General features: G+C 48.1%; 7 protein-coding genes across 7 annotated transcripts; 5 read left to right on the top strand and 2 right to left on the bottom strand.

Annotated features, from left to right (window-relative positions):
* The first annotated feature begins 519 nt into the window (after window positions 1–519).
* F9C07_2177043 (uncharacterized protein) lies at window positions 520–4,118 on the top strand. Its single transcript, XM_041290537.2, has 6 exons — window positions 520–1,443; window positions 1,498–2,271; window positions 2,337–2,668; window positions 2,729–2,935; window positions 3,001–3,189; window positions 3,253–4,118. The coding sequence occupies exons 1-6, from the start codon at window positions 938–940 to the stop codon at window positions 3,297–3,299; spliced, it is 2,055 nt and encodes a 684-aa protein (XP_041142122.2). The 5' UTR covers window positions 520–937; the 3' UTR covers window positions 3,300–4,118.
* A 698-nt stretch (window positions 4,119–4,816) lies between these two features.
* F9C07_2225075 (uncharacterized protein) lies at window positions 4,817–7,238 on the top strand (the record flags this gene model as incomplete). Its single annotated transcript, XM_041290538.2, has 2 exons — window positions 4,817–5,096; window positions 5,173–7,238. 2 exons carry the CDS (start codon window positions 4,817–4,819, stop codon window positions 7,236–7,238), a joined length of 2,346 nt encoding a protein of 781 aa, XP_041142123.2.
* A 1,860-nt stretch (window positions 7,239–9,098) lies between these two features.
* On the top strand, window positions 9,099–12,411 carry F9C07_2276890 (uncharacterized protein). The gene is made up of 2 exons (XM_041290539.2): window positions 9,099–9,772; window positions 9,825–12,411. The coding sequence occupies exons 1-2, from the start codon at window positions 9,306–9,308 to the stop codon at window positions 12,229–12,231; spliced, it is 2,874 nt and encodes a 957-aa protein (XP_041142124.1). The 5' UTR covers window positions 9,099–9,305; the 3' UTR covers window positions 12,232–12,411.
* Window positions 12,412–12,439: 28 nt separating this feature from the next.
* On the top strand, window positions 12,440–14,564 carry F9C07_1182911 (uncharacterized protein). Its single transcript, XM_071507701.1, has 6 exons — window positions 12,440–13,112; window positions 13,174–13,210; window positions 13,272–13,342; window positions 13,408–13,787; window positions 13,846–13,907; window positions 13,973–14,564. The coding sequence occupies exons 1-6, from the start codon at window positions 12,918–12,920 to the stop codon at window positions 14,320–14,322; spliced, it is 1,095 nt and encodes a 364-aa protein (XP_071363539.1). The 5' UTR covers window positions 12,440–12,917; the 3' UTR covers window positions 14,323–14,564.
* A 1,870-nt stretch (window positions 14,565–16,434) lies between these two features.
* Window positions 16,435–17,020, bottom strand: F9C07_9681 (Ribonuclease/ribotoxin; the record flags this gene model as incomplete). Its single annotated transcript, XM_041290548.1, has 2 exons — window positions 16,435–16,830; window positions 16,901–17,020. The coding sequence occupies 2 exons, from the start codon at window positions 17,018–17,020 to the stop codon at window positions 16,435–16,437; spliced, it is 516 nt and encodes a 171-aa protein (XP_041142126.1).
* A 2,386-nt stretch (window positions 17,021–19,406) lies between these two features.
* Window positions 19,407–24,069, bottom strand: F9C07_2276893 (uncharacterized protein; the record flags this gene model as incomplete). The annotated part of the gene is made up of 3 exons (XM_071510211.1): window positions 19,407–23,178; window positions 23,231–23,763; window positions 23,869–24,069. The coding sequence occupies 3 exons, from the start codon at window positions 24,067–24,069 to the stop codon at window positions 21,717–21,719; spliced, it is 2,196 nt and encodes a 731-aa protein (XP_071363540.1). The 3' UTR covers window positions 19,407–21,716.
* F9C07_9682 (uncharacterized protein) lies at window positions 20,525–21,223 on the top strand (the record flags this gene model as incomplete). The annotated part of the gene is made up of 1 exon (XM_041285139.2): window positions 20,525–21,223. The coding sequence occupies one exon, from the start codon at window positions 20,525–20,527 to the stop codon at window positions 21,221–21,223; it is 699 nt and encodes a 232-aa protein (XP_041142127.2).
* Window positions 24,070–24,104: the final 35 nt, after the last annotated feature.

Here is a 24,104-nt window from a genome sequence, read left to right on the forward strand (position 1 = left end):
TAATGAAGGTTCTGAAAGCTTGGAAAGATACTTGAGGGTCGCAGAACAATGTCCTCGCAAAGGTTGAATTGTGCACATAGCAAAGGTGCCCTGACTGGATACGGGGAACTCCAAACAATATATCAGCGCCATGATCATAAGGGGCTGAGGCTGACATTGAGGCAGTATTCTACTTTCTTGGACGGTTGAGCTTCTACTTCTTACATGTCACTCTTCACTAAACTTCAAGAACTGCCGTACCCGGGGATATGTTGAGACATGAGGGCAACCGGGCAAATTAAGGTCAGACACCGTATACGAGGCACGAAAGGCAATCCGCCTGCGCCCTGTGGCTGCAAGATATATTCAATACAAGCATCTCATCTCAGCACGTTCCTGACAAGGTCTCCACTATTGGCCTGTGGGACGGCACTAAGTTGGGTGCTAAAAAATTAGTCTCCGTGCACCGCCGCCACGACTGGTTGCCCGTCGCTTCCGATAGACTCATAATCTCGGGTCATACATATCGTGCATTAAAATCTCCGGTCTTCCACATGGTTAATACTCACCTCGTATATGCGCAGGGTTCCGAAGCTCTCCATTCGATAACTCTCTGGGATAAAACCTTGCTATCTATGAACGTGATGGCATGACTCGATCGAGTAGCAGAAGCAGGGGTTTTATTGCACAGTAATCATGTCGATCCTAACGGTTGCCTGCGATGCTGCGTGGCTTGCTACTCTCACTCAGCCTCATTAGAGATTAGTTGGAAGCCCTCGTGATCATTTAGCGTACATCAAGAATACGAGACCCCCAGTAGCCACTTGCACCTTGCTTTGTTTCTATCCGCCCTTCTATTCCTCGTCGAGATCTGCAATAACAGTCCACTTTTTTCAACGGCACCAACTAGCAGGCACTGCAGTTGATTGGGCGACTCTACCCCATAGCACGTCTCAAAATGGCCCAGGTAGGCATTGGAGATATCATTACTGGAGTCAAATTCGTCTGGACGATTTATGAAAGCGTCCGGGATGGCCCTAGCGGTGCAGCGGGAGACTTCAACTCTTTTCGTCAGGAGTTTCGCTCTATCAAACTACTACTGGAAAGGATACAGCGGGTAAAGGAGTCTAAATCAACAGATGTCCCTGATCTAGGAGCGTTTTACAACGAAACGATCCAAGAATGCGCCAAGTTCGTCAATAAGCATAAGTTGCTTGCACAAGATAAGCCATCAACAGGTAACAGCCGTGGTGGTAGTATAGGCAAAAAGGTCTCCGTCTGGTTTGAGAAGGTTACCTGGCCATTAGAACGAAGTGAAGCCGAACGGCTGCGGCACAAACTTGAGCGCTGTCTGAAAGTGGCAACACTAAAGTCTACGGAAGAAACACGCGATGCGACTTTGGGGTTAATTCGGACAGCGGAGAATAACCAGTTAGAGAACCTGGAGATGTTGAAGTCTATTAAGTGAGGACCACGCTTTGTGACACAATGATATCTGCTCAATGCTAATTCATTCAGGACAATGACAGCACAGATCTCATTACTCCTGCGACGATGCATTATCGATGGCCCAATAGACACCGAAGCCTATGATACGCACTACCCAAGCCAGCGTGGCCACCGGTTGAGACCAGCCGGTCTTAAGCCAGAAAACATACTTAGTGGAATCCCAGAGGACGGGGAGATGGCCTCCGTTGACAGTCAAGGGTACCAAAAGGTTCTAGATCGCATTCGTGAGATCTCCGAGCGATTGGGAAACCTTACTCGGCGACTTGATACACATAGCAATCATGGCCAAACTGTGGACCCGCCTCGTTCTATCAGCCGCAAGTATATGTTAAATCCAGACGGGACCGGTGCGGAAACGCCGACCGTTGATGCAATGGTTCGCTTCCTTCATCAAGTCAGCGATGATGTGCGTGATGCTCTGGAGACGGTTGGCTATGGTCATGAGCTTGTCCCGAAGTATGACGCTTCTCACAGACATCAGGCCCTCGTTAAGACTGGTCAGTCGATCAATGACACCGCAGAGGAATGGGAGCAGTTCCGACATTGGCTCGACTTCCAGCTTGTACACGCTTTCAATACAAATTCTATCGATATGAAGCCGCTCCACCCATCCCAACCATTGCTATTAGACCTCACTCCGTCGCCTGAATGCCTCTCTCCATCGATCTCCATTACCCGTACACGCTCGGTAGAGTCTGATCTTTCAATTGGTTCTCCACAGTCAACTATCTCCATACCGATACCCGATAGGAAGGTTCCGCTTACAAACCATCCTGTTCAAGTGTAAGTATACAGTTCTCCAAACGACCTCCTCCTTCCACACCACTAACAATTTTGACTTTTCTTAGGGAGTTTCCGGATCCGAATATTCCCAATCGCGCGCTTTTTCGCACATTGATATGTACGGTTGTGGCTTGTTTAAACATCCAAACACATGAACCAGAGGCGATCGAAGCAGTCGATATCAACGGTGGAGTCAAAGTCACCCAGACGGTCATCCGCGGGTCCACCACCGTCAAGAGCTCTATGCTCCCATACATACCGAGCAGCCGAGTCCCTCCGTCGTCTTCTGCGTCCTGCTCTATTTGGTTCCAGGGTTCGCATAAGGTGAAGATTGAAGAACAACAGTCTGTGATAAGATACAGTATCTCGCCGATTTATAAATGCCGCGACCGTAGTGGTAAGTCGTATCAAATAGAGTACTCGTATAGGAACGAGCTAAGAGGATGTGTACCTGTAGATTTTGAGAACTTTCAAAGGGTCCTGCTTCGAAGAAAGGTCGTGGCCTGCTTTGATGTCAGGAAAATCTCCGTTGGGTCGGATTATTACTCCAATTCAGAGGAGACAGTCCGTGTCCTTGAAGACCCGATTACGAAAGCACATTCGTTGTTATTCTTTGCTTCCTTCCCAGGAACGTCTCGCCGAGCAAGGTTTGTCGATATGCCAGGTGAGCCTTATCCATGTATCCTATGTGGAGATTTTATCTCGGGATACAAGCTTACCGCGCGATAGTAAATGAATTGAGCATACCCAATGCGAAATCGAAGCATATCAAACTACCGTTCCAGGCTGGTTCACGCCGCAGTTCAGTGGACAGTGTCGCTAGTGCCTTTTCACAGGAGTCACGTCAATCCACTATAACATCATTAGGGTCCAATCCACGGAGTAAATATCTCGAGCTGGAGTTCTATGAGGAAAAAGGTGTGTATACAGACCATAAGAGCCCTGGACAAACGCCGTACAGGCTGTCTAATAACTATTCAGACTGTGCCGCATTTGCCCGAAAGCTCAAACATATAGACGGGTCTTGACCGGAGGTATGAATGGCATTCCGTCTACTTCAGATGTCAAAGACAGGGCAATCAGTTCTATTGCCTGATCGCCGAAGTCCACCAAGGACCTCCTTCACAATACAAGCGTCATAAATGCTGCTTTCCCCATGGATAGGTGTGAGGTGGTCTGGCAAAGGGATCACTTTGCAAGAAGACCTGGTCGACGCGGTCATGACCCGGGATGGGACTGAATCTTTCTTCAAGCCTAGCATGCCTCAGGATTACGAGAAGGGTAATTTGATGGAGATTGAGAACCTAGTCGGGGAGCCGCTGCGGGAGGGAGAAGTGCTGGGCGTATCTATGTCGACACTCCATCTTATCTACAACCTGGTTAAGGGGTTTGCAAGTCAAGGTTATGGAGGAGAAAGGCTTGTGGGAAGCTAGATACCAGCCAGAAAACGCTTATAAATAGGTCAAAGTTGGTCAGTATGTATCTCACAGGCATGTGTGGGGTTCAAGTCAATCGTCCTTCTAAATGTTGTGGGTTGGTGTACACGCATGGGGGTTTGAAGTTTGACCAGAACACCCTAGTCAATATGCATTATCATTGGTGTGAAACTGGTCTTTATCTATGTAGTTACGGCGAATCAATGATCTCCTGCGAAAGCTTCAGTCCACTTGCGGGTCTTAGATGACAATTACTTTTTGGACCTCCCTTTAATTGTCCGGAGAATGTAAAATATTCCATGTTCTCAACACCAAGCCATTGTATATCAGCCAATTATATCTATTTCATAATTATTAGGTTCAGATGGATTATTTACTAATATGGCTAGCTGATTTATCTAGAATATTGACGAGTCCGATCCTGAGAAAATTTCCCGCTGCATTAAGTTAAAGCCCTAACTACTCCGGAGTAAAGGATTTATTCTATCTTTAGACACCTCGGCTTAGATCATTTGCCACTAGTTCGGGGCACTATTTGTTACTTACCCCTGACCCTAATGTCTACTATAATATGACTATTACTCCTACTTGTAATAAGCTTATTGATCAGATGTAGAGTAAAACTAGTAGCATAAAATATTAATCGTGGCAGTAGTAAAAAGCTTCGAGATATCCAAATGAAAAATTTACAGAGCTGGCGGTCGGGGCGCCAGTTCGGCATCAGATGACGCTAGGATGGACCTTGAAATGATCTGCATCTGCAAGTGAACTTGTGTTCAGCTGCGCCAACCACACAAAGCCACGAAGAAAAGTGGAGGGGCTCGGTTAGCTCAGACTCTAAGAGAGATACCGGTCGTCTGTTCAGCTGCCATGCCGTCAGTGGAGCAGCGGAAATCCAACATAGAACATCATGATTGGCGATGGAGATTATTTAGCGTCGATTCCCCAGCCATCCCTTTACTACTGCCGTGTTTTCTCAGCTCCGATGCAGCCGCAGATGTGGAATTCTAATTCAGACTTTTTATTCATTAGGAAAAGAAAAGACGGGGTTCAATCCCCCCCTGAAAATCAGTCTCTCGCCAAACCATTACTGTACTTGCACTGGCAAAATGGGCTGTTTCGGATTGAGAAAACTAGTCAGAAAGAAGTCATCACTCGAAAACAATAACCACCGAGTATACACGGTCGTTCACAGGTGGGAAGCTGTTAATCCGCCAGTTCACGAAAAGGAGCCTACCAAAGAAAAGGCTCAGAATGTGGTCGATGATGCCCCGAGCGAGGAAATATTGGCTCGTGATGAATCTCTCTGGAACCGAGCATATCAACAACTGGATCAAGGCATAGTGAATAGACATGAGGACTTATTGGCAAAACAAAGAGAGAAGATCAGTGAGTTGTTTCGGTCTTGGTTTGCCCGGGTCTTTCCGATATTTCGACGCGGCGCTCAGATACTAACAAGTAAAAGATGACCCTAGCAAGGATGAGAACAACGAGAAGCACGAGACAAACCGCCAAGAAGACTTAGATATTATCCTCGCTAGCAAGAATGAGATCAACGAGAAGCACGAGACAAACCGCGAAGAGGACTTCGATATTATCATCGAGAACAACTTGGAGGACGCACAACAGCAAAGGACAAGTGATACACTGCACGAGGAAAATTTGAGAGAAACGGCATCGTCCATCGAAGACCTCGAAAAGGCTCTTCAGCAAGATGCCGAAACCATCAGCAACGAGATATCCGGAGAGCATCAAAACCAGTTTGAAGAAAGCACTCGCCACAATATCGAGTCGACGCAAAAGCTTCCTCCACTGGGTCAGCGACATCTCGAAGTTAATATTGAAGCCCTCAATATCCTGCGTCAGTTTTATGAGAAAGGACTTTCGGATGATGAATGCAAATGTAGGCAGCTCTTCTGGCTGGCCAGCAACGACATGGACTCCTCCTATGAATCGTACAAGAGTGGAGTCCCAGATCGACTCGACGGGACCGGCGAATGGCTCTTGGAACAGCCTCATCTTCACCAGTGGCTAGAGGATGATAAAGGCCTGCTGATTGTTTCAGCTGATTCTGGATGTGGCAAGTCTGTTCTCGCAAAGCATCTCATCGACAATGTGCTGCCCGAATCCTGTCCATCGGCCACGATATGTTACTTCTTCTTCAAGGATCAAGTTCAGAATACGCAGAAGCAAGCCCTCTGTGCATTACTACACCAGCTCTTTACGAGCAAGCCTGCTTTGATCACACTTGCAATGAAATCATTCAGTGAAAATGGAGATAATCTGGTCGACATGCTACCTGCGCTCTGGGATATCCTTGCTCGAGTACTAAAGGATCCTGATATGGGACGAACGGTCTTCGTTTTAGACGCTCTAGACGAATGCAAGGAATCGGAATTAACCGGCCTGGCAGACAAAATTAAATCCATTCAAAAAGATGCTGAAAGTAGTACGAGATTCTTCCTCACCAGCCGCGCGTATGGGAACATCATGTGGGAATTCCGTGAGCTAATTGATGAATCTCCTCACATTCACATACCGGGAGAGAGCCAATCAGACAAGTTTACGCAAGAAGTGGACATCGTCATTAAACATCGTGTTGGGCTATTGGCTCGAAAGAAGCATCTCAATGCCACCATCCAAAGCCACTTGGAAGAGCGACTAATGCAAATGGACCACCGGACATACCTCTGGGTTCAACTTGTTTTCGACTATTTAGGAAAGCACAGCTTCAGGAAAGTCAAGGACGGCATAGATGACGTCTCCAACCTATCAGATCAACTTCCCACAAGCGTCAACGATGCATATGTGAAGGCTCTTAGTAAGTCTGAGGATATACACATGGCACGAAAGGCCTTTGGCGTTGTGCTGGCTGCAACCCGCCCTTTGACCTTGACAGAGATGAACATTGCTCTCCATCTGGATCTCGAAAGAGATGAGCTGCAGCTTGAATCAGACAAAGACTTTCAGGTTTCATTGCGAAAACTGTGCGGTTCGCTTCTGACAGTGAACGACAAAAAGGTGGTTTTTGTGCATCAAACAGCACGGGAGTTCCTGGTGCAGGAGAATGGCTTTTCTCTCGGCAGCCAACGAGGCCCAATCGATATGAAGGAGGCACATCGTGTCCTTGCAGTCAGCTGCATCACCTACATCAACAAATTTATGCCGCGCGTCGTTCAGACTCATTCAGCAGATTCAACATCACTCGATCTTAATAGAGCCTTCTCAAACTATTCTGCTAAGAACTGGCTCCACCACCTCGAGGCTGCAGGACTGAGAGATGGCGAGGGGCTGGAACCGTACCTTGCCAGAATATGTGATCCGAAATCTGATGCCTATGCCTCTTGGTCCGCGCTTACCTACTTAGTTGAGAATCTGCCCGTCAATAAACGTGATGAGCGCAATGCACTGTGGATGGCCGTCAGCTTTAGTATGACCTCGGTTGTCAGGAGGCTTTTTCAACATGAGGAGAGTAAGCCATGGAGAGTTATCGGCTTGGCCGTACGATTCAAACGCAGCTTTGTGCTCTGATAATGTGAAGGTCGACGTCCACTGTCGATGCGGTGGCGAAACACTCTTGATTTTCGCAGTCGATAGGTCGAGTGACGAAATTTCAAATTGCTTCTTCATACAGAGGGCATAGTTGTCAATAGGTGCAGCGAAAAGGGTCTACGGTGTTCGCTGTTGCGGCAGTGGGGTGATGATACGCCAAAGTGAAGATACTGCTTGAGGTGGCGGCAGTAGAGACGAGCACGTTTGACAAGGGCGGCGCATCACCACTCCTATATGCGATGGAGACTGCGATACAGGACAATGACTACAGCGTCGTGCAGCTATTATTAGATTCGGGAAGTGCGGCCATGAAGCAGCATAACGGGGCAGCCTTACGGTTTTGTTGTGAGCCAAAAATACCGCCGTCCCTGGAATTGCTCGTTAAGGCTGGCGCGGTCGATAAGATGGGATGCAACATATGAAGCCCCATACACTTCCCCACCTGTCGCTATATGAAAGCACCGGCTCGCTGAAATCAATCAGTTGGTGGAGCCACTCCCCCGAAGGCCGACTAGAAAGCGCAAATCTTGTAGACTTGGGCTATTACCACGATATATATGTCGTTTTATATTATGTGGGTCTTTTTTATTACTTTCCTTTTGCTCCTTCACCCAAAGCCCATCTTAACAGCCAGAACGCTTCCTGGACATCAATAATTTGCAATGTCGACGTGTTCCTTTAGCTCTTAGAACACATTTATGGTCCAGGAAGCCCAATATCACCGATGATCCGATCCATCATCTCCGAACCAACTTCAAATTTACCTCGGGAACGAGACAAATATCAAGAAGTACATGCCGTATGCGAATGTATTTATTCTTTTCCTGGGCGTGTTGTGCTATTTATCCAATACATCAAGATAGCCTGAACAAGGGCTCGGCATGGTTATATCCATCAACACCCTTGATCATTCTTCCATGATCGGCTAGGCTGTTTATACCAATTGAAGCATCCAACGGCCTATTCATTGTTCTGTCCATTCATTAGAGAATGTTAAGCTGAACGCTTGAGAAAACAGTAATATATAACGTACATTTCCTGTGGACCATGCATCGCTAGATTTTCCCCTGGCTTTAATATAGGGGTTTTTATTTTAAACTCGTAGAGGATTGGACTTTTCAACCATCTGCGATGTTGTTCAATCTCCACTCCAATACTTCCTGCCTCCAGTCCCGATGTGGTACTTATATAGTCGGTTAGCGTGATCTGAGAATTTGCTCAAGCAGACGTTGGAGGTGACTGGTTTTATGTATTCTAGCCCGCCTTACCACTAAACCCTGCCCACTTTTTTAGGTTGACTTCTGATATAGCTGGATTAGTAGTAGTGCAGCTTTTCGGTGGCCCTTGATCAAGATTAAGGTTTGCATCGCCACGGTATAAAGCCGACACGCAATCTTATCTGATTATCTGATTTGAATATCACTTTTACTCAAAAAGAAATGAACTCCGTTATGGAAGAAGTGCGAGACCAGTGCCACTGTATATCAGTCTCAGACAGAAGTGAGTCCACGCCCTTCCTTTATATTTGCCTTTGCCATAACCGAGTTAAGCTTGTCCCAGACAGGGACAGCTCTCTCGAGGAGCTGCTCGGTGCAGCTCATATTGACAATGAGAATCAACATCCGAGATAGTCAGCCATAACCATCAAGACGTGATTATCGGAGTTACCTTTTCTATCGTTGGTTGTGTGTTGCATAGTCTCTCCACCCTGCGGAGTCTGCCAGTTAGTATCGCATAGAGTTGTTAGGGTTCCCTGCATACCCCGCCCCGACCCCACATTAGGGAATGATGCTGTGTCAGAGCAGATATGAGTAAGCCATGTAGGTGCACCAATAGATATCACAATTGAGTCTAAATTATCATCGGCTACATAGATTCTCCTGCTTCCGACCATCCACCTATCATTGTGTAAGACGGATTATCTCGATTTGGGATAGCTGGTGCTTAGTGCGGCTGAGGGCAATTGGGCACATTGCCTGACGGCATGGGCACTTATTCGTTTGCCACAACCACTGCCATCACCCGTTCTTGCACCGTCTAGTCAGTATGGATGGTTGGTCTGCACTCGGGGCAGCGGCAGCGATCGCCCAGTTCATCGACTTCGGCATCAGGCTTGTTTCCACAACAGTGAAAAACCACAAGACCCCGCGGGAAGTAAGTGAGCTGCAGGGGCACAAGCTTATTGTAGAGCGTCTGCAGGCTCTTGTCGGTCGGCTTACGGACGAAAGTTCATCGACTGGGCTAGGTACCGCTGAGAATGATCTCGCGATTAAGGCGATCTGCGATGAGTGCAAGCGCACTGGCGGGGAAATGCTAGCTGTCGTGGAGAGGATCTATGGAGATCGTTCAACGGGCGTTGTGACTCAGCTAAAAGGGCATGGCAATCGCAGGAAGTGGAAGAGTTTCCGACAGGCTCTGTTACAGGTCTGGAACGAGGATAAAGTGGTTGAACTTAGTAATCGATTGCACATTCTCAGGCAGGATCTTACCGTGCATTTGCTGGCCGCACTCAGGTAATCGCTGTCCTGAAAAGTCTCTCTCATCCGGCTGCTAACTTGGCAACAGCACTCAGGCCGACCAAAGGGCCCAAGAAGCAGGTCAGATGCATCTCATCGGCCAAGAGTTCCTTCAGACCCTTGCCGAACCTGAAAAATGGCAAGAATATCTAATAAACGCCCTTCAGCAGAAGGGGGTCGAAAAGCGTCTGCCGCCGCCAGACATGGAGCGCGGGGGCGCTACCCATCATTACGAAGATTCCATCATCTCTGTCATGAAGAGTCTTCAATATCCAGGAGTTATGGATCGCGAAACAACTATATCACAGGCACATGAAGACACTCTCAAATGGATATTCAGAGACCCCGAACCTCAGGGGTTTCAGTGGGCTAGCTTGGTAGACTGGTTAGAAAGCAACACATCCCCCAATCTCTACTGGGTTACTGGGAAGGCCGGTTCTGGTAAATCAACCTTGATCAAATACATTCACCGGCACGAACTCACTATGCGAGCTCTGGGTAAATGGTCACCGAGCCAGCCGGTGGTTACCCCAGTTTTTTATTTCTGGAATTCCGGCAGGCCGATGCAGATGTCCTTGCTCGGTCTACTACAAACACTCCTACTTGGGGTTCTTCGTGCAAAACCAGAGTACATACCTCTAGTGAGCAGGTCACGATGGGAGGCGCATCGTTTGTTTGCCATGACAATGCCGCCCTGGACCCAGGAAGAGGTTTTAGAGGCTTTGATAGTGGCTATCCGTCATTGCGCCCAATCCTCAAAATTGTGCCTATTCATTGACGGACTTGACGAATTTGAAGGAAAACCCGAAGATCTCATCGCATTAGTGAAAAGCTTCCTACAACCGAATGTCAAGGTTTGTGCTGCCAGTAGGCCTTGGCCTGTCTTTCGCGATGCATTTGGCCGAGACCCAGGCCTCATCTTAGAGCACCTAAATCTACCTGACATTTCGCTCTACGTCACAAACCACTTGAATAACAACGCTGGTTTCCTGGAGTTGAAGGCACATGAGCCCAAGCATGCCGAATCTCTAGCCCATGAAATTACCCTACGTTCGTCAGGTGTGTTCCTTTGGGTTTCCTTGGTGGTTCATGAACTCCTCCAAGGGCTTTCACGGGGAGACCGACTTTCCGACATGCAGCGAACATTAGAAGAGCTTCCATCCGAACTAGAACGCCTATTCGAGGTAATGATCACCTCCCTCGGCCTACTTGCTCGCAAACGAGCGGCGGAGATGTTTCGTATCGTAGGGGCAGCACGAGGTCCACTTCCGCTCCTGGTATTCGGAGACGCAGATGAAGAAAACCCAAAATATGCCCTCGAATTCGAACCAAGAGTCCGCTCACAAGACCAGAGACTTAGTCGCTGCCTTGGAATAGAGCGCCGTCTTAATAGCTACTGTAAGGGACTGTTGGAGGTCAAGATGCTTTGGATATCCAAAGATTGTACAGAGGGCAAGCCTATCAAGGTGAATGATGCGCAACAAATGCTTTCTTTACTTCAGGACCCTGAAGATATCGCTGGTTACGTGGATGGAATCTGCAACTCAAGGGTAGAGTATCTCCATCGAACTGTCAGGGACTATCTTGCCCGACCAAACGTAAAAACGCAACTAGACGAGTGGTCTGCATCCGCCTTCCACCCCGACCTCTCGCTTGCCAGCGCATTTCTCATCAGCCTTAAAACTATTGACCCTATCACTGTGACCCGCGCTGGGTTTTGGTGGCCGATAAATCGGTGCTTGGCATACGCGGCACGTTTTGAGAAAGGAACAGCTTCAAGTCCAGACTCCCTCCTCAACGAGCTCGATCGAGTGGCCTGCAACTTGTCTCTGAGTAGGACCGGGGATAACCAGACAGTCTGGCGCTCAATCGCAAAGGTCCCAAAGCGAAATACAGTACCCCCCTGGCCAAGCACACTCGCGCCGATAGGGAACATCGAGGAACGATCCTTCCTCGGACTGGCTTTACAATGCAATTTATACGGTTACGTCCAGACAACCTTACAAAACCGCCCCCTGACGGAACTCGAAATCACCGGCTGGCCTTTGCTCTTGAGCGCATTCACCGGATACAACACAAGTGGTGCGGATATCCCCATGTTCGAAAAACAGCAGCCGCCAGCAAGTCTCCTTCAGATGCTACTTCGTAATGGAGCGGACCCTCGCGCTTCCTCTGTTGCAAATCTCACAGCCTGGCAATTTGTGCTACGGGAATGTCACTGCGCGTCTGGGACGAACGCGGCTTCTCCAGGTTCTCTACCTTACTGGGTTGACGTCTTGTTAGTGTTCGCTGAATGGAGTGCTGACAGCCGACAACCAATTCCCATTGATGCGTGGGCTGTGATTCAACGGTACTGGCCGGATATAGCCAAGGTTCGCAGAGCCAAGATTCGTAAATGTCGCCCGCCTGGTATAATCCGGTGGCTGTCATCACTACATCAAGCCGGTATATCGTAGGAGGGTTAAACGAAAGTTCATTAGTCCATCAGCATTATTATCTCTGCTCGATTTGGATTCTGACTGTACCGTGTGTATGCTACTTTCGTACGAAACACAACACCGGATAAACCTAATTAAAATAAATTAGTATAGTTTAATTTATAGATGAATATCGACCGGGCTCTACAACGGTCAATTCCAATGAGGTAGAACAGATTAAAAAAAAGCATATACCAACGAAGTAAAAGCATCTTACAGTCAGCACCCAGGAGACAACCCGTTTGAATATCAACAAAGATGGTGACATGCTGCCATAAGCTTTATTTTGGGCCAGTCCACCTGGTGCCTGCGCGATATTTGTCCAAGTGGATCAGGGAGTGGGGCGTGGAAATCGTCCGTTGAACCGCGCTTTGGATCGACATCAGCCTACCAATTTAGCCCGTAATCACGATACGGAGCTACAAGTCTGCGACAGTAACTACCGGCGGAGGATTCCAGGTGTTGACGAATCGATTCCTCAGCATCCCCACCCCCTGGTTGGCGGATGAAACAACCCCAGTCTTTGCATACCTTAGGGGCATAAGGGTGGGATCTCTGTCGCTCCCTCCTGTCCGTCTTCAAGCTCCCACAAATGTAACTATCTTGGTCTTCGTTGGAATTTCTTTTGAGCCTCTTTCTGTACAGACGGCCACCCGGTCTTTCCCATGGCAGAGGTCTGGGAAAGATCCCTTTCGCCGGAGCGAATAGCCTACCTGGCACAATCCCGGATCCCCGAGATCATCTTCTGTAATACAGCACTTCTCGCTATCGCGACCGCGGGGCTCCTAGTGCGTCTTTTCGTCCGTATCCGATATCTCACAGGCATCAATCTTGATGATCTACTATGTTTGACCAGTTGGGTAGGCCTCCTAGCGCCTCGTCTGTCATCGCTATTTACTGAAGCACAGCTGTCTAATCTAGATCTTTACGTTCGTTCTCTGCGTTACTTGTATAATGAGTACGCGGCCTTGGAAGAGACAGATGACCACATACTGTGCGCTAACAGTTAAACTCTTCAGTGACCAAATATGGGTTCGGCAAGCACATTGGCACGGTACAAGATTTCGGCGACAGGGCCATGTTTCTCAAGGTATGGGCACTATCCAAATACACATCTCTGCAGTCGTCTGCTGATTATGACCAATACGTGCGCAGCTCGACTTCGTCACTATGCTCTCCTACGTCCTTGCCCTCGGCGCGATCAAGATCTCCTTCTGTCTGCTCTACCTACACATATTTCCGGGGAAGAAGTTTCGCATGGCATGCTGGTGGCTACTAGCCATTCTAGTTGCCGAAACAATTGAAGAGGTCCTTGTAGTGATCTTTCAATGTTGGCCCGTCCACAAGGCATGGGATGCCACCGGCCTCGTGGAAGGCAAGTGTGTGGATATGACGCTCTTTTATTACGCCAATTTTGGGATTAAACTAGCCACGGACGTGGCTCTTTTCGCAATGCCTATTCCTAAGGTACTGCGACTGAAGATGGAGGTAGGAAAGAGAGTGGGCTTGGTGATGATGTTCAGCCTGGGTCTCCTGTATGTTGCCCTCCTTCGCGCAGGAAGTGTTAGAAGACCTAACCAATATGGATACCAGTGTATGCGTGACAAGTATCATCCGAGTCACCTATTTTAACCCTTTCTCCGTGGACCACACATGTGCGTTATCATCATTTCTTGCCCCCAGTCATCTTAACATCTTACTAATGTCTGAACATCTACAGGGGTGTTGGTCGACGCAATGAACTGGTCTTGCGTGGAAGTCGCAGTCGCCATTTTTATTGCGTGTATTCCCTCCTTCAAAACATTTATTAGCTATCGCTCCCCGACATTACAGCGCCTACTCGGTTTCGCCAGCAAGGACGACTTCACCAGCCCGTCGAGAATGTACGGCTCCTCCACCCGTCGTACGTACAATGGATTCTCGACTGGGGGACGGAGTAGCATCAAGCTGAAACCGGTGACAGGACACAGCAGGGCTGATGTGGAAGCCAGCCACAATGGGTCCCAGGAACGCATCATACATGCAGGCATTCAAGTCACTACCGATGTTAGCGTGAAAGAGACTGTCTGAGGATGGGAGCAGACTAGTTGAATTCTATTTCTCATCTTCAGTTTCTCACCTCTCCCCCACCTTTTTTCTCTAGTGTAAGCCACAAACTCTAATCATTGATAGTATCATTATTATTATTATGTTCACCCTCAACGTACCCACGTTACTTTAAGACCTACCACTACGTACTATGATTAGGTCCTAAGGAATGTGTACTCCGAATGCAGTCCAGCAGTGGATCCACCATCCCTTTAGACTCGCGCGCCAAGTCTGATAGTCAAACCGGTGGGCCCGGACCACATACTCCACAATCCTTAAGGATTGGACGGAAACTACTTCGGTGAAACCACTTAAAAACTCCGTTTAATTTACATCTTTCATGCTATTGTCGCACCAGTGGGAGTCTAAACCAAGTAAGACACACCAAGCCTTGTCACTGGCGGAAATCACCCGAATTGCTGTCCACGGACTGTCTATATGTAGGTAATGGTTGAAATGAAAGATTTACGGGGTTAGTGGGAAAGTACATTGGGTGGTTCTTTGATATGTTTTGCTTTGGCGCTTTTTGAACAGGTATATTTCAAGGCCTGTATACGTTGGATTCTGATTTACTATTTCTCCACCTGGAGCCAGGTGTGCGACGAAAGTCATATCTGTCTTCGGATCCGAAATGCGTCGTGTTGTTGGCGGCATGCCGGTGCCAAGCAAATAGCCTGGATACAAGAAAGTGTCCTGGGACCTGACTCGACGTGAGTTTCAAGTCCTACCATGACATAGCTCTGAATGGTGAAGAACAGAAGAGACCTCCTCCCGTGCTCTAGAAATGCTTGACATAGGACTATGCCGGACCATCAACTAGCACAGGACTTTTTGAACTCACCACATGCAGCGTTAGTAGTCAAACAATCAACTACTATGAAATAGCGAACGGACTACTTGGTAACGCAGCCATCATGCACGCCGTCCAAGCTTTGCTCATAAGACGATGGACTTTTGCAACAATGACAGCAGATCATGATGGGTGAATCGAATTGGGGAGGCCGGCATCTCTGAAACCAGACTTGAACCAGCACTTCGACGCTCTCGACCGTTTGACCTCTGTTGTACGTTCTGCGGAGTTCATAGGTGTTTCGAAGATGCGGGCCGTGGGTCGCCAGAACTTCGGCAACTGTCGTGTTTGACGCTCGTCTCCACTGAGTTTGTTTATTTGTCCATCACACTACTCTCCTACGGCTTCTGAGTTTTGTGTTGCATTGCTTGGTCAACAGGCTGCACAATGTGTGCAACCCGGTAAGAAGGCGTCCTTTGGTAGTGGAAAATCATACTCATCAACGACGATTTAATCCTGGTACCATTACCCCGTCTCGGCGTGGCTATATAGGTGCGGTCTGGGAAGGTCTGAGTAGCCTCCTAGTCCAGCGGAACGCGTATTTCTGCGAGCACACACTCTCACAACGCCGTCCCTCGTTGGGCCCAGAGCGACGCGTGCGAGAGATCTGGCCATTTCATTTCATCAGACGGCTTTTGAAGATTTGGTTGTGGTTCTGAGTTACTCTAGTTGACTCTCGTTTCAAATGACTAATGAGGTTTAAATTGATAATCTCTTCTAATCTTGTCATATTTAATGGTTATATAAGTCCTAGCGCAGTCCAAACATATTTACTCCAGTTAAACAGGTTGTACACGTTGTGGATAAACTTATTGTATAAAGCTCGACTTATACGAACTATAGTACAAGAGGCATTATCCAGTCCATTATAATACGCCAGCTTATGAACATGGAGTGAACGGCCAAGCATGGGAGATGTTGCAGAACTTACCTTGGTACGTACCTTGCGTTTTCATGGCTATATAATATACCTACATGGCTACGAGGGAATGATGAAGTACATCTAAGTTTAACTTAATAACGTTGGACATGGACATAGACTGAAAAAAACATGTAGATGAGATTCGAATAAGATCTTTTTAATTAGTTTACTCGGTGTTTTTATTCTAACAATAATAAGTTTGTATCCACGTTTACCATTCAGAATTTGATACTTCCAGAAACCCCGAGAAGTCCTAGGATACAGAATCGCCCAAATGCCAGGAGAAGACATGCTATTCAAGCAGGAAGGCCAAATCCCGATCTCATGTGCAGCGTTTGAAGCCAGGTTTGGCATCCTTCTTCCCATATTCAATGTGACACATCACACCGCACAGATCATCACCCTTCTTTCGAGTAACGATGCGGCAAGGCCCTGGCTCCGGCCTGGGTTTTAATTGCTTGTAATTGTAGAGTTCCTGGATTGCCTTCTTTTGGCTCTTATCCAGCAAGATAGGAAACTCAAGCAGAACAGGCTGTTCACCACCCTCTGGTTTGTTGCACCTCTCATTGCCCCATGTAATTTCATCTTTATTGAAAAACTGGTGAGGATATCTCCGGGGGTCGTCATCGTTACCGGGGTGTGGGAAGTGATGGTGAACATAGTTCACTGCGTCTGTTCCGATAGTGACTGGTTTATCGTTTACTGTGCATTTGAGATCCTAAGAATAGCTGTTAGTAGGTTTGAAATCAAGAGAATGATGTGTAAGAGGTAAGATCTATTATACCTACCGCGTAGGTCCCGGGATTTGCCAAGCTGCTGATACCAGTATCAGTCTCAACATTAGCGCCAGGGCCTCCAAAAAGGACAGTCTGGATGGTGAAAAGGACACTATAATTGATCGCAACCATATTGTAGGTCTCCTCGAATAGCGGGGGTGAAAGGTAGGTAAAGAATCAACCCTGGCTCTCAGTACTCAATTCCTGTCTTGTCTTATGGGAATATTTATAGTCCAAGAACAGTACGTAGTAATATTCGGACAGGTATTTCTGACCGGTATTTCTCTGCTGCGTCTTCAGCTCAGGCAACTCCGCCTGAATGGGGAATCCCTACATTTTGGGAATCGTGCATGGTTTTAGGTCCGTGCGTGTGATGTGATAGTTGAGATCTTCAGTTCACGCGAGAGCTGAAAGATCTGCAATCACACACTAGGCAACTACTCCACATAGGCAACCTATGATGGATAGGCTACTCCAAATTTTGAGGGGGAGATGTCCTCTCTTAACCTACCTGACGCCAACTCAGCCAGCCACTACTTCATCTGGTGTTATTGCTCCCCAACTAGGAACGATAGGCCGCACTTTGGTACTCCAACGGTTCGCGTCTCGGGGGGGATTCCTCGGCAAGTGCCGTACCGAGATTAAAATGGAGTCGATTCGCGACGAACTTTAGCGGTCGCTGATCTCGCTCAGTCAGTGGCTCGTACAGTGAAGCCAGCATGCACATCCATCACACAAGGCGCGCGACATGTCGCAGTATTTTCTAAGCGCATCGTACAAGGACTGCCACAGTTGACGTGGTAGGACTTTGTACGCGCCTTTCAGCACATCCACGAAGACTACGGCATCGCTTTCTCTTCTCAACCTTGATTGGACCTTCTTCAAACTCTATTAGATCCATTTTTATCAAATACTTCGATAGTAGCCACAGTTTCGAACAGAGGGCTAGGATGTTAGGCCCTGCTCAAGATCTTCAAGCCACAATCAGTTCACTCACTCTCAGTCAGCCGACCGGGGCAGCAGATAATCTTCGCTGCCTACTGAAAAAAATCATGCACGCCAAATATGCGGAGAGCGGTAGGGTTCTACGTATCAACACGCTGGGCGGGTACTCTGCAGATCTTCATACCTTCAGTCCGCTACCTGCTCAGAAGTACTGCAGTACACAATACAGTTGTTTAACTCTTTCATTGATTACTCCCCGCGACCATTGGCCGAGGGCACAGACAGAAAGAGGCACTTTTATACTAAAGTCGACCTAATCATGCCTTAATAGATGGAGATGAACTAGAACAGTATATCTTTCTGTTATGAACATGTACCGTGCTCAGACTTACCTACGGCTATCCTCCAGGGCAGTGTTATTGTTCTCCGCCAATGATGTGCAGTTGTCCCCTCAATGGCGAGGCCCAGCGCATACCATAGGAGTTTCCCTTGCCTCATTCGGACCTCCTTGTGTCTTTTTCACATACACAACTCTGATTACCATTAGATCCATCTCACATCTACTTTGGCAAGGGTGCTTGGGCACATGAGGTTCGGTCAAGGCTGCGGTAGCCAAAGCCCGTACTAAACCTTGAATTACGAATATATTTACTTAAAACTATTCCTGCTTTCATTATTTTCATACCCTCCTAGAAGACCATGATTCATTCTTTGACCACAACTTCCGGCATTGAATGAACCGCCAGAAATGTCACCACCATCCGGCACTCGCTAAGCAGTTTTTGCTGGTACTGAGCCTCATTGAAGCCAGGTTCAGATTATCAATGATGTCAACGATGTGAAACATGACCGAAGCAAGCGAGAGTGAATGGTTCTAGCAACCACAAAGAAGAAACTCGTGGTCCGGCACAACTCCCGATGGAGTCAAGGGAATCCTCGATATTGCAGTAAACTGATTAGATGTTATTTGAGGCTCAAACATGACGGGAATGCTTGGGTAGAACAATACTAACATCCATGGCATCACAAGGTTTTCTCTGAAAGACTGACAAACACAAACATCGTGAATTGACTTGCAGTGGAGGAACGCAAATTCGTTATAGTATGTGTCTGTGCTGGTGTGACCTTCTTGGCTACTGCGGATCACCTATCGATACTGTATTGGATGCAAAAGACAACACATATAAGCGCATTGACGATGTTACATGCCATCGGATATCTATCATAGATGGACATGTACTGCTCCAGTTCCACGGCGGCAAAGAGCAATACCGAAGCGCCTATGAGGATTTTCACGAATTTTTGGTACATGTTGGCGCTACCGAGGTTCGGCACAAAACTAGTGGGCCTGTCTCAGGTGCTACTCGGTTGACTGAAAGAAGCAAAAAACGCAGGGAAAACAAGATCAATGATAAGAGAAAAACTAGAGATGCTAGCCACAGGTCAAAGCATTACTACTGTGTATATATATCGTCGAAGCACCTCGGTCGCAAGGCATGTGGAGCAATGCGCGATTTTTATTCTGTCTAAAATGCCTTGACCCACTACATGCCTAAGCTTATGCCTTGAAAATCCTAGTCAGATGACGCCGATCATTCCTTCTCCATATTATCATTCAAGGGACGATTGGAACATGATGCAGATCCTAAAGGTAACAATGCAATGACGGCGCCAGCTCGACAGGGGAGTCTGTCACAGTCTCTGGCCAAATACGAGAAAATCCGGCTTATCACCAATTTCATTCTTCTAATACGGCCCAAGACTCAGGATGTCTCGCTAATATCGAGCGTGTCCTCTCTGATGCACATTTTCATGCCTAGGAGAATGATCACAAGGCAAGCGGTGCTCTTTAACTTCTCTTGACTGAATCACTAGTTGCCCTCTCAGTATTAGTATCACAAATATACATGTAGGATTTCTCGAATGTTGGACCATAAGCCGACATAAAAGCGGGTCGATGCAACGGTACGCGTCAGAACGCCCTGGTGGGCCCTGGTCCCTGAAGGTAAGGATCACAAACCATGCATTTGCATGCTCAATTCGCGCCTACACACAGTCTCCTCAGCTTCGTTATGAGGCGAAAGGTCAGGGTGAACTAGTCTCCCTCAACTATATTCCAAATATAGGACAGGAGGCACCAAGCTATACTCCCATCCCGGCAGGGCTCAATATCATTACGATCAGCTTAGGAACGGCCCCCAACCTTGAATTCTCCACTATTGACAAGAGACAAGTGTTGAACTCCATCCTATCCAGGACTTTCCATTATCATTTCGAGATTATCCACTCCTGCCCGATGTCTACTCTCTACTATTCGCGCGGACATGTCCGTGATGCTGGGATTATATCAAGGCAATGCACTCTCCACTAGGCTTTGACCCAGGCCCATTACAACGCACCTTGTAGAACGGGCCTGGGTATGGCTACAGCTTCGAATCATACCCGATTATCGGTGGCCGCTTTGTTGGTTGATGTAGAGGGCGTAGCACCGAAGCTTTCCCGGCATTGATTGGAAATGAGCGACTGACTATCTATCCGTACTATATAATGCCCTGTATCAGGCTGGATGATTGAAGTCCCAAAGCTCTATAATTTTCTTGTCTCTATCACTTTTCCATTACCTCGTACATTCTGCTGCCAATCTGCACTCCTTCACTTCAATACACCCAGTCAGCCCTCGAAAAACCCCTGATGATGTTAATTTTTGTGGCCTTGTGCTATTTCGCGTGCACTGTCAGCGCAGTGAAGTTCTACGGTGATACTCCTTCCGTTGCGATTTATACAACTGCCATGAACCGTCTCGCGGAGCCCGTGGAAGATAATCTGAGTATTGGATCTGTGTTCGTGACGTCTGACCTTGCAAGCAAGAACGGGTCTGATTATCTCGCCGACAATGGCATCTTCGATACCACGCTAGTCGACTTTGTTACCCAGAGAAAGGGGTTGTACGCGGCTCCCGTCTCGTCTACTGGCCTCGACGTAAGAGCCCCGAAGGATCAATTGAACTGCGAGAACAACCCGGTGGTGGATAAAATCAGCCCGGCGAACCAGAAGCATATTTGCAATGCTGTGAAATCCCTGGTCGGTGGCGGTGTCGCTGCCGTGTCTGCCTTGATAGATAACACGGTGTGCAGTGAACGGTCTACCGGCCAACCGGTTAAATGCCACACAATAGTCGCATTTATCGGTACCGCTGGAGTGACCATGACAACCTCGGAGGTTGGTGACTACTGCAGTGAGTATCTAAGCGCGAACGACAAGAAGTGCGGCAGTCAGGGTGTTACCGGTGACACCGGCAATAAGAGAGCATACGTCGCTGTCGTAAACACCCAGGCGGACGACACGTCCTGCTCAGGCCTCAGGGGAAAGTGTACTGAAATCCCCGTGTAAACATCCTTGGCACGGCGAGGTCAGAATGGTCGTTGTGAAGGTTCTGGCGCTCTTTAACCGTCGAATGGTAGAGGCACAGTGTCCCAGACGGCAATATGTACAGTATATTTGATGAGGCTTGAGGTGGCCCAAGCTGCAGCCATTTGGCGAGGAATAGCTCCATTATGATACTTTTGTACGTATCTAACGACGTTGAGCTTATTACCAAATTGTATATTTTCCTTCCTCAGGATGATGATGTTAATAAGGGAGCCAAAGCCGTTCAATACATAGCTAATTACTCTCCAAGGCCATTTCTCGCTTTTCCATGTCGTGCATAGCCCACTTACATCTCTTTGCGTAGGGAGGGGACTGATCTGAAAAACATCCGCAATCGCGCACAATAGATAAATCGATATACTGCGACCCTGTAGGACAGATATTGCCAGGTATATGTGATAATTGGCGACCAGCTTTATATCCAGTTATCAATTGGAAGACCTTGCATGCAAGGTTAAAATACTTCACCAAAGCTGGGGCCGAATATCTCTCGAAATAAATCCGCGAACTCATCGCCCATGAGGTCGCTATCCATTCCCATCGTAGCGGTCGCTAAGCAAGGGTCATACGGAGATACTAACGGACCCAGGACATCCGTATCCTGCGTCATGCCCGTTGCACTACTGATGTTTGACAAGTGTTCTCTTGAGAGGGGACATGAGGTATTCCGTACGCCGCTATTATTATCATCGTGATCAGAGTCCGCAATGGTGGTTATAGAAGCCAATCCGGCTGCTCGCGTCCGTAGGATCATCAATAACTGCTGTCCTAATATCGCAGCAATTCCGAATCGGTGTGATGGTGTTGTGCCGGCGCGTTCAAGCTGAAGCGCAACCTGCGCCAATAAGGCAAGAAGCTCTATTTCGCCCTCCGACCGTGGCTGATGTACAAAGGGGAAGAGCTTTAGGGCGAGGATAGCTGCGTAAGAGATCATCGCCCATGTGGGAGCAAGCATACAGTATAGTGGCTCCCCGATCTGTTGAAGATCACGCACAGCGACTTCACAGCAATGCACTGCGGCCTGAAAACAGTCGTCGCGGATTGCTTTTAGATCGCGGTTGTTACTGATGGAGGCTTGCAGCGCAAATGACAGTGTCCATAATCGGTTATGGAGGTATACGTGATGGAGGTGCACGTCTGGGAGTGGTTCTGAAGATGGCGCGATGGCATATATCCATGTCTTCCGCCACGACTCTAACGCGGCGTCGATACGATCGCGCACCCAATGTGGATTGGAGTGTGGCATCAATGTCTGTCGCTGCACTTCTGCGTGTAAATCCGCCAGATGGCGACGGAGCAGGATGAAAGCGACGGTGTGTTTGTCCGTCGAGTCGGCGAGCGGATGCATCCACCAGCGCTCGATGTTGCGAGTGAGGTCAGTTTCAGGGATGGCATTCATTCGACCAGAAGCACCGCTGTTCGCTCGTTCCCAGAGGAGGATACGCAGCCACGTTCTCTCTCTATTGCGAGTTAGTCGCTCGCGGCGTGTTTGGTCCTCAATGTCATGGCGGGTGGGCGGGCCTGGTGTGCGCTTGGGGATAATTTTGCCATCGTTATTGTATGTATATGTCGGAGATGCTTGGTCCAGCCCCAGCTCTGCCGCTACGCCAAATGCATACATGGTATATAACCACGATCGCTCTTCCGACAGTGTTCTAGCTGGAGTGGCTGACAAAAGTGAGATGTAGTAACCCTGAACAATTTCAACTGATTTTAACCCGGACGCATGAACATGTCGCGACAATTTCTCGCCATGCAGACGTAGTCGCTTTGCAATGGCCGCAGACCCATGATCGAACTGGGCTGTGAGAGCGAGCATCCAGGTAAACAGAAGTGCCGACTGTGAACGGACATAGTCCACGGTGTGTAATTTAGGGTCGAGGATACCATTGACTGGATGTAAACGTATGAAGTAGCTATTAAATATTAGCCCAACATTACTGATGTTACGCAGTGTGACGTGCATACATGGGAAATAAGTGGTAAGCCTCCTCCATTGATATTAACCCTAACTCAACAGGGTCCAGGTCCGGGCTAACATCTCGCGGCGGGCCATCGTCAGGAGGGCGAAAATAATCTGTGCACTTGGGATTACTTGTCGGGGCCGCAAAGAGAGCGTCTAGTCCACTCTGGAGCGATTCTGAGCTCAATTGTAGGCCTAGTGACACGTATGTTGACCGTTCATTTAGATTACCAATACTCGTCAAGTACGGCGTTGGTCCTTCATCTGTCGATTCAACGGTGGATATCGGAGTATTCGATACCGATTCGGACTGGATGGCCCCGGAAGCAGCGACAAGAAGTGCTAGAGGATTACTGACGGGGTCATGACCGACATGCGAGGTGATCCCAGCTTGCTTAATAGTAGTGGACTCTGTCACGACCGGATTGCTAGACGCAGCCTGGACGTTGGCAGCTTTCCCGTTGGTCGGTCGGTGGGACTGCCCCTCATTGCTTTGCATTTTCGAAAGTAAGAGATCGAATACTTCCTTTTCTGCGTTCTGTATATTATTAACGTCCTGTGAACTATTTCCTGAGGCACGTCCCCGTTTTAGATGCTCTTTCATCTGCCGACAGGCCTTTTCGAGCCCCCGATAGCGACCAACCGCACCTGGCCGGCGCCCCAAAGGTTGGGAAGGAGGAATGCTACAGGTGCGGCCATTCCGTCTGCATCGATCGCATGGCTCGCTAGAGTCTTCTGGTCGACTTGGACGGACGCATCTCATCTTCAGCTTGCGACATGCTTCGCAGGCCACAGTGGAGGGTGACCGGCGAGTCTGCTGTCTCGTCACCGGTCGACTAGCCATGATCACGTCAGATTAATACAGATCAATAATGATAA

The sequence above is a fragment of the Aspergillus flavus genome, chromosome 2, assembly GCF_009017415.1.
Source record: "Aspergillus flavus chromosome 2, complete sequence".
In the NCBI taxonomy this organism is placed as follows: Eukaryota; Fungi; Ascomycota; class Eurotiomycetes; order Eurotiales; family Aspergillaceae; genus Aspergillus; species Aspergillus flavus.

Bases quoted from the DNA above. Each gene is read 5' to 3' on its own strand.
- F9C07_2177043 (XM_041290537.2), top strand. From the start codon at position 938: ATGGCCCAGGTAGGCATTGGAGATATCATTACTGGAGTCAAATTCGTC. The intron at 2,669-2,728 runs GTAAGTCGTATC...GTGTACCTGTAG, and splicing joins TAAATGCCGCGACCGTAGTG to ATTTTGAGAACTTTCAAAGG. The intron at 2,936-3,000 runs GTGAGCCTTATC...ACCGCGCGATAG, and splicing joins AAGGTTTGTCGATATGCCAG to TAAATGAATTGAGCATACCC.
- F9C07_2276890 (XM_041290539.2), top strand. From the start codon at position 9,306: ATGGATGGTTGGTCTGCACTCGGGGCAGCGGCAGCGATCGCCCAGTTC. The intron at 9,773-9,824 runs GTAATCGCTGTC...ACTTGGCAACAG, and splicing joins CATTTGCTGGCCGCACTCAG to CACTCAGGCCGACCAAAGGG.
- F9C07_1182911 (XM_071507701.1), top strand. From the start codon at position 12,918: ATGGCAGAGGTCTGGGAAAGATCCCTTTCGCCGGAGCGAATAGCCTAC. The intron at 13,113-13,173 runs GTAGGCCTCCTA...TGTCTAATCTAG, and splicing joins TACTATGTTTGACCAGTTGG to ATCTTTACGTTCGTTCTCTG. The intron at 13,343-13,407 runs GTATGGGCACTA...ATACGTGCGCAG, and splicing joins ACAGGGCCATGTTTCTCAAG to CTCGACTTCGTCACTATGCT.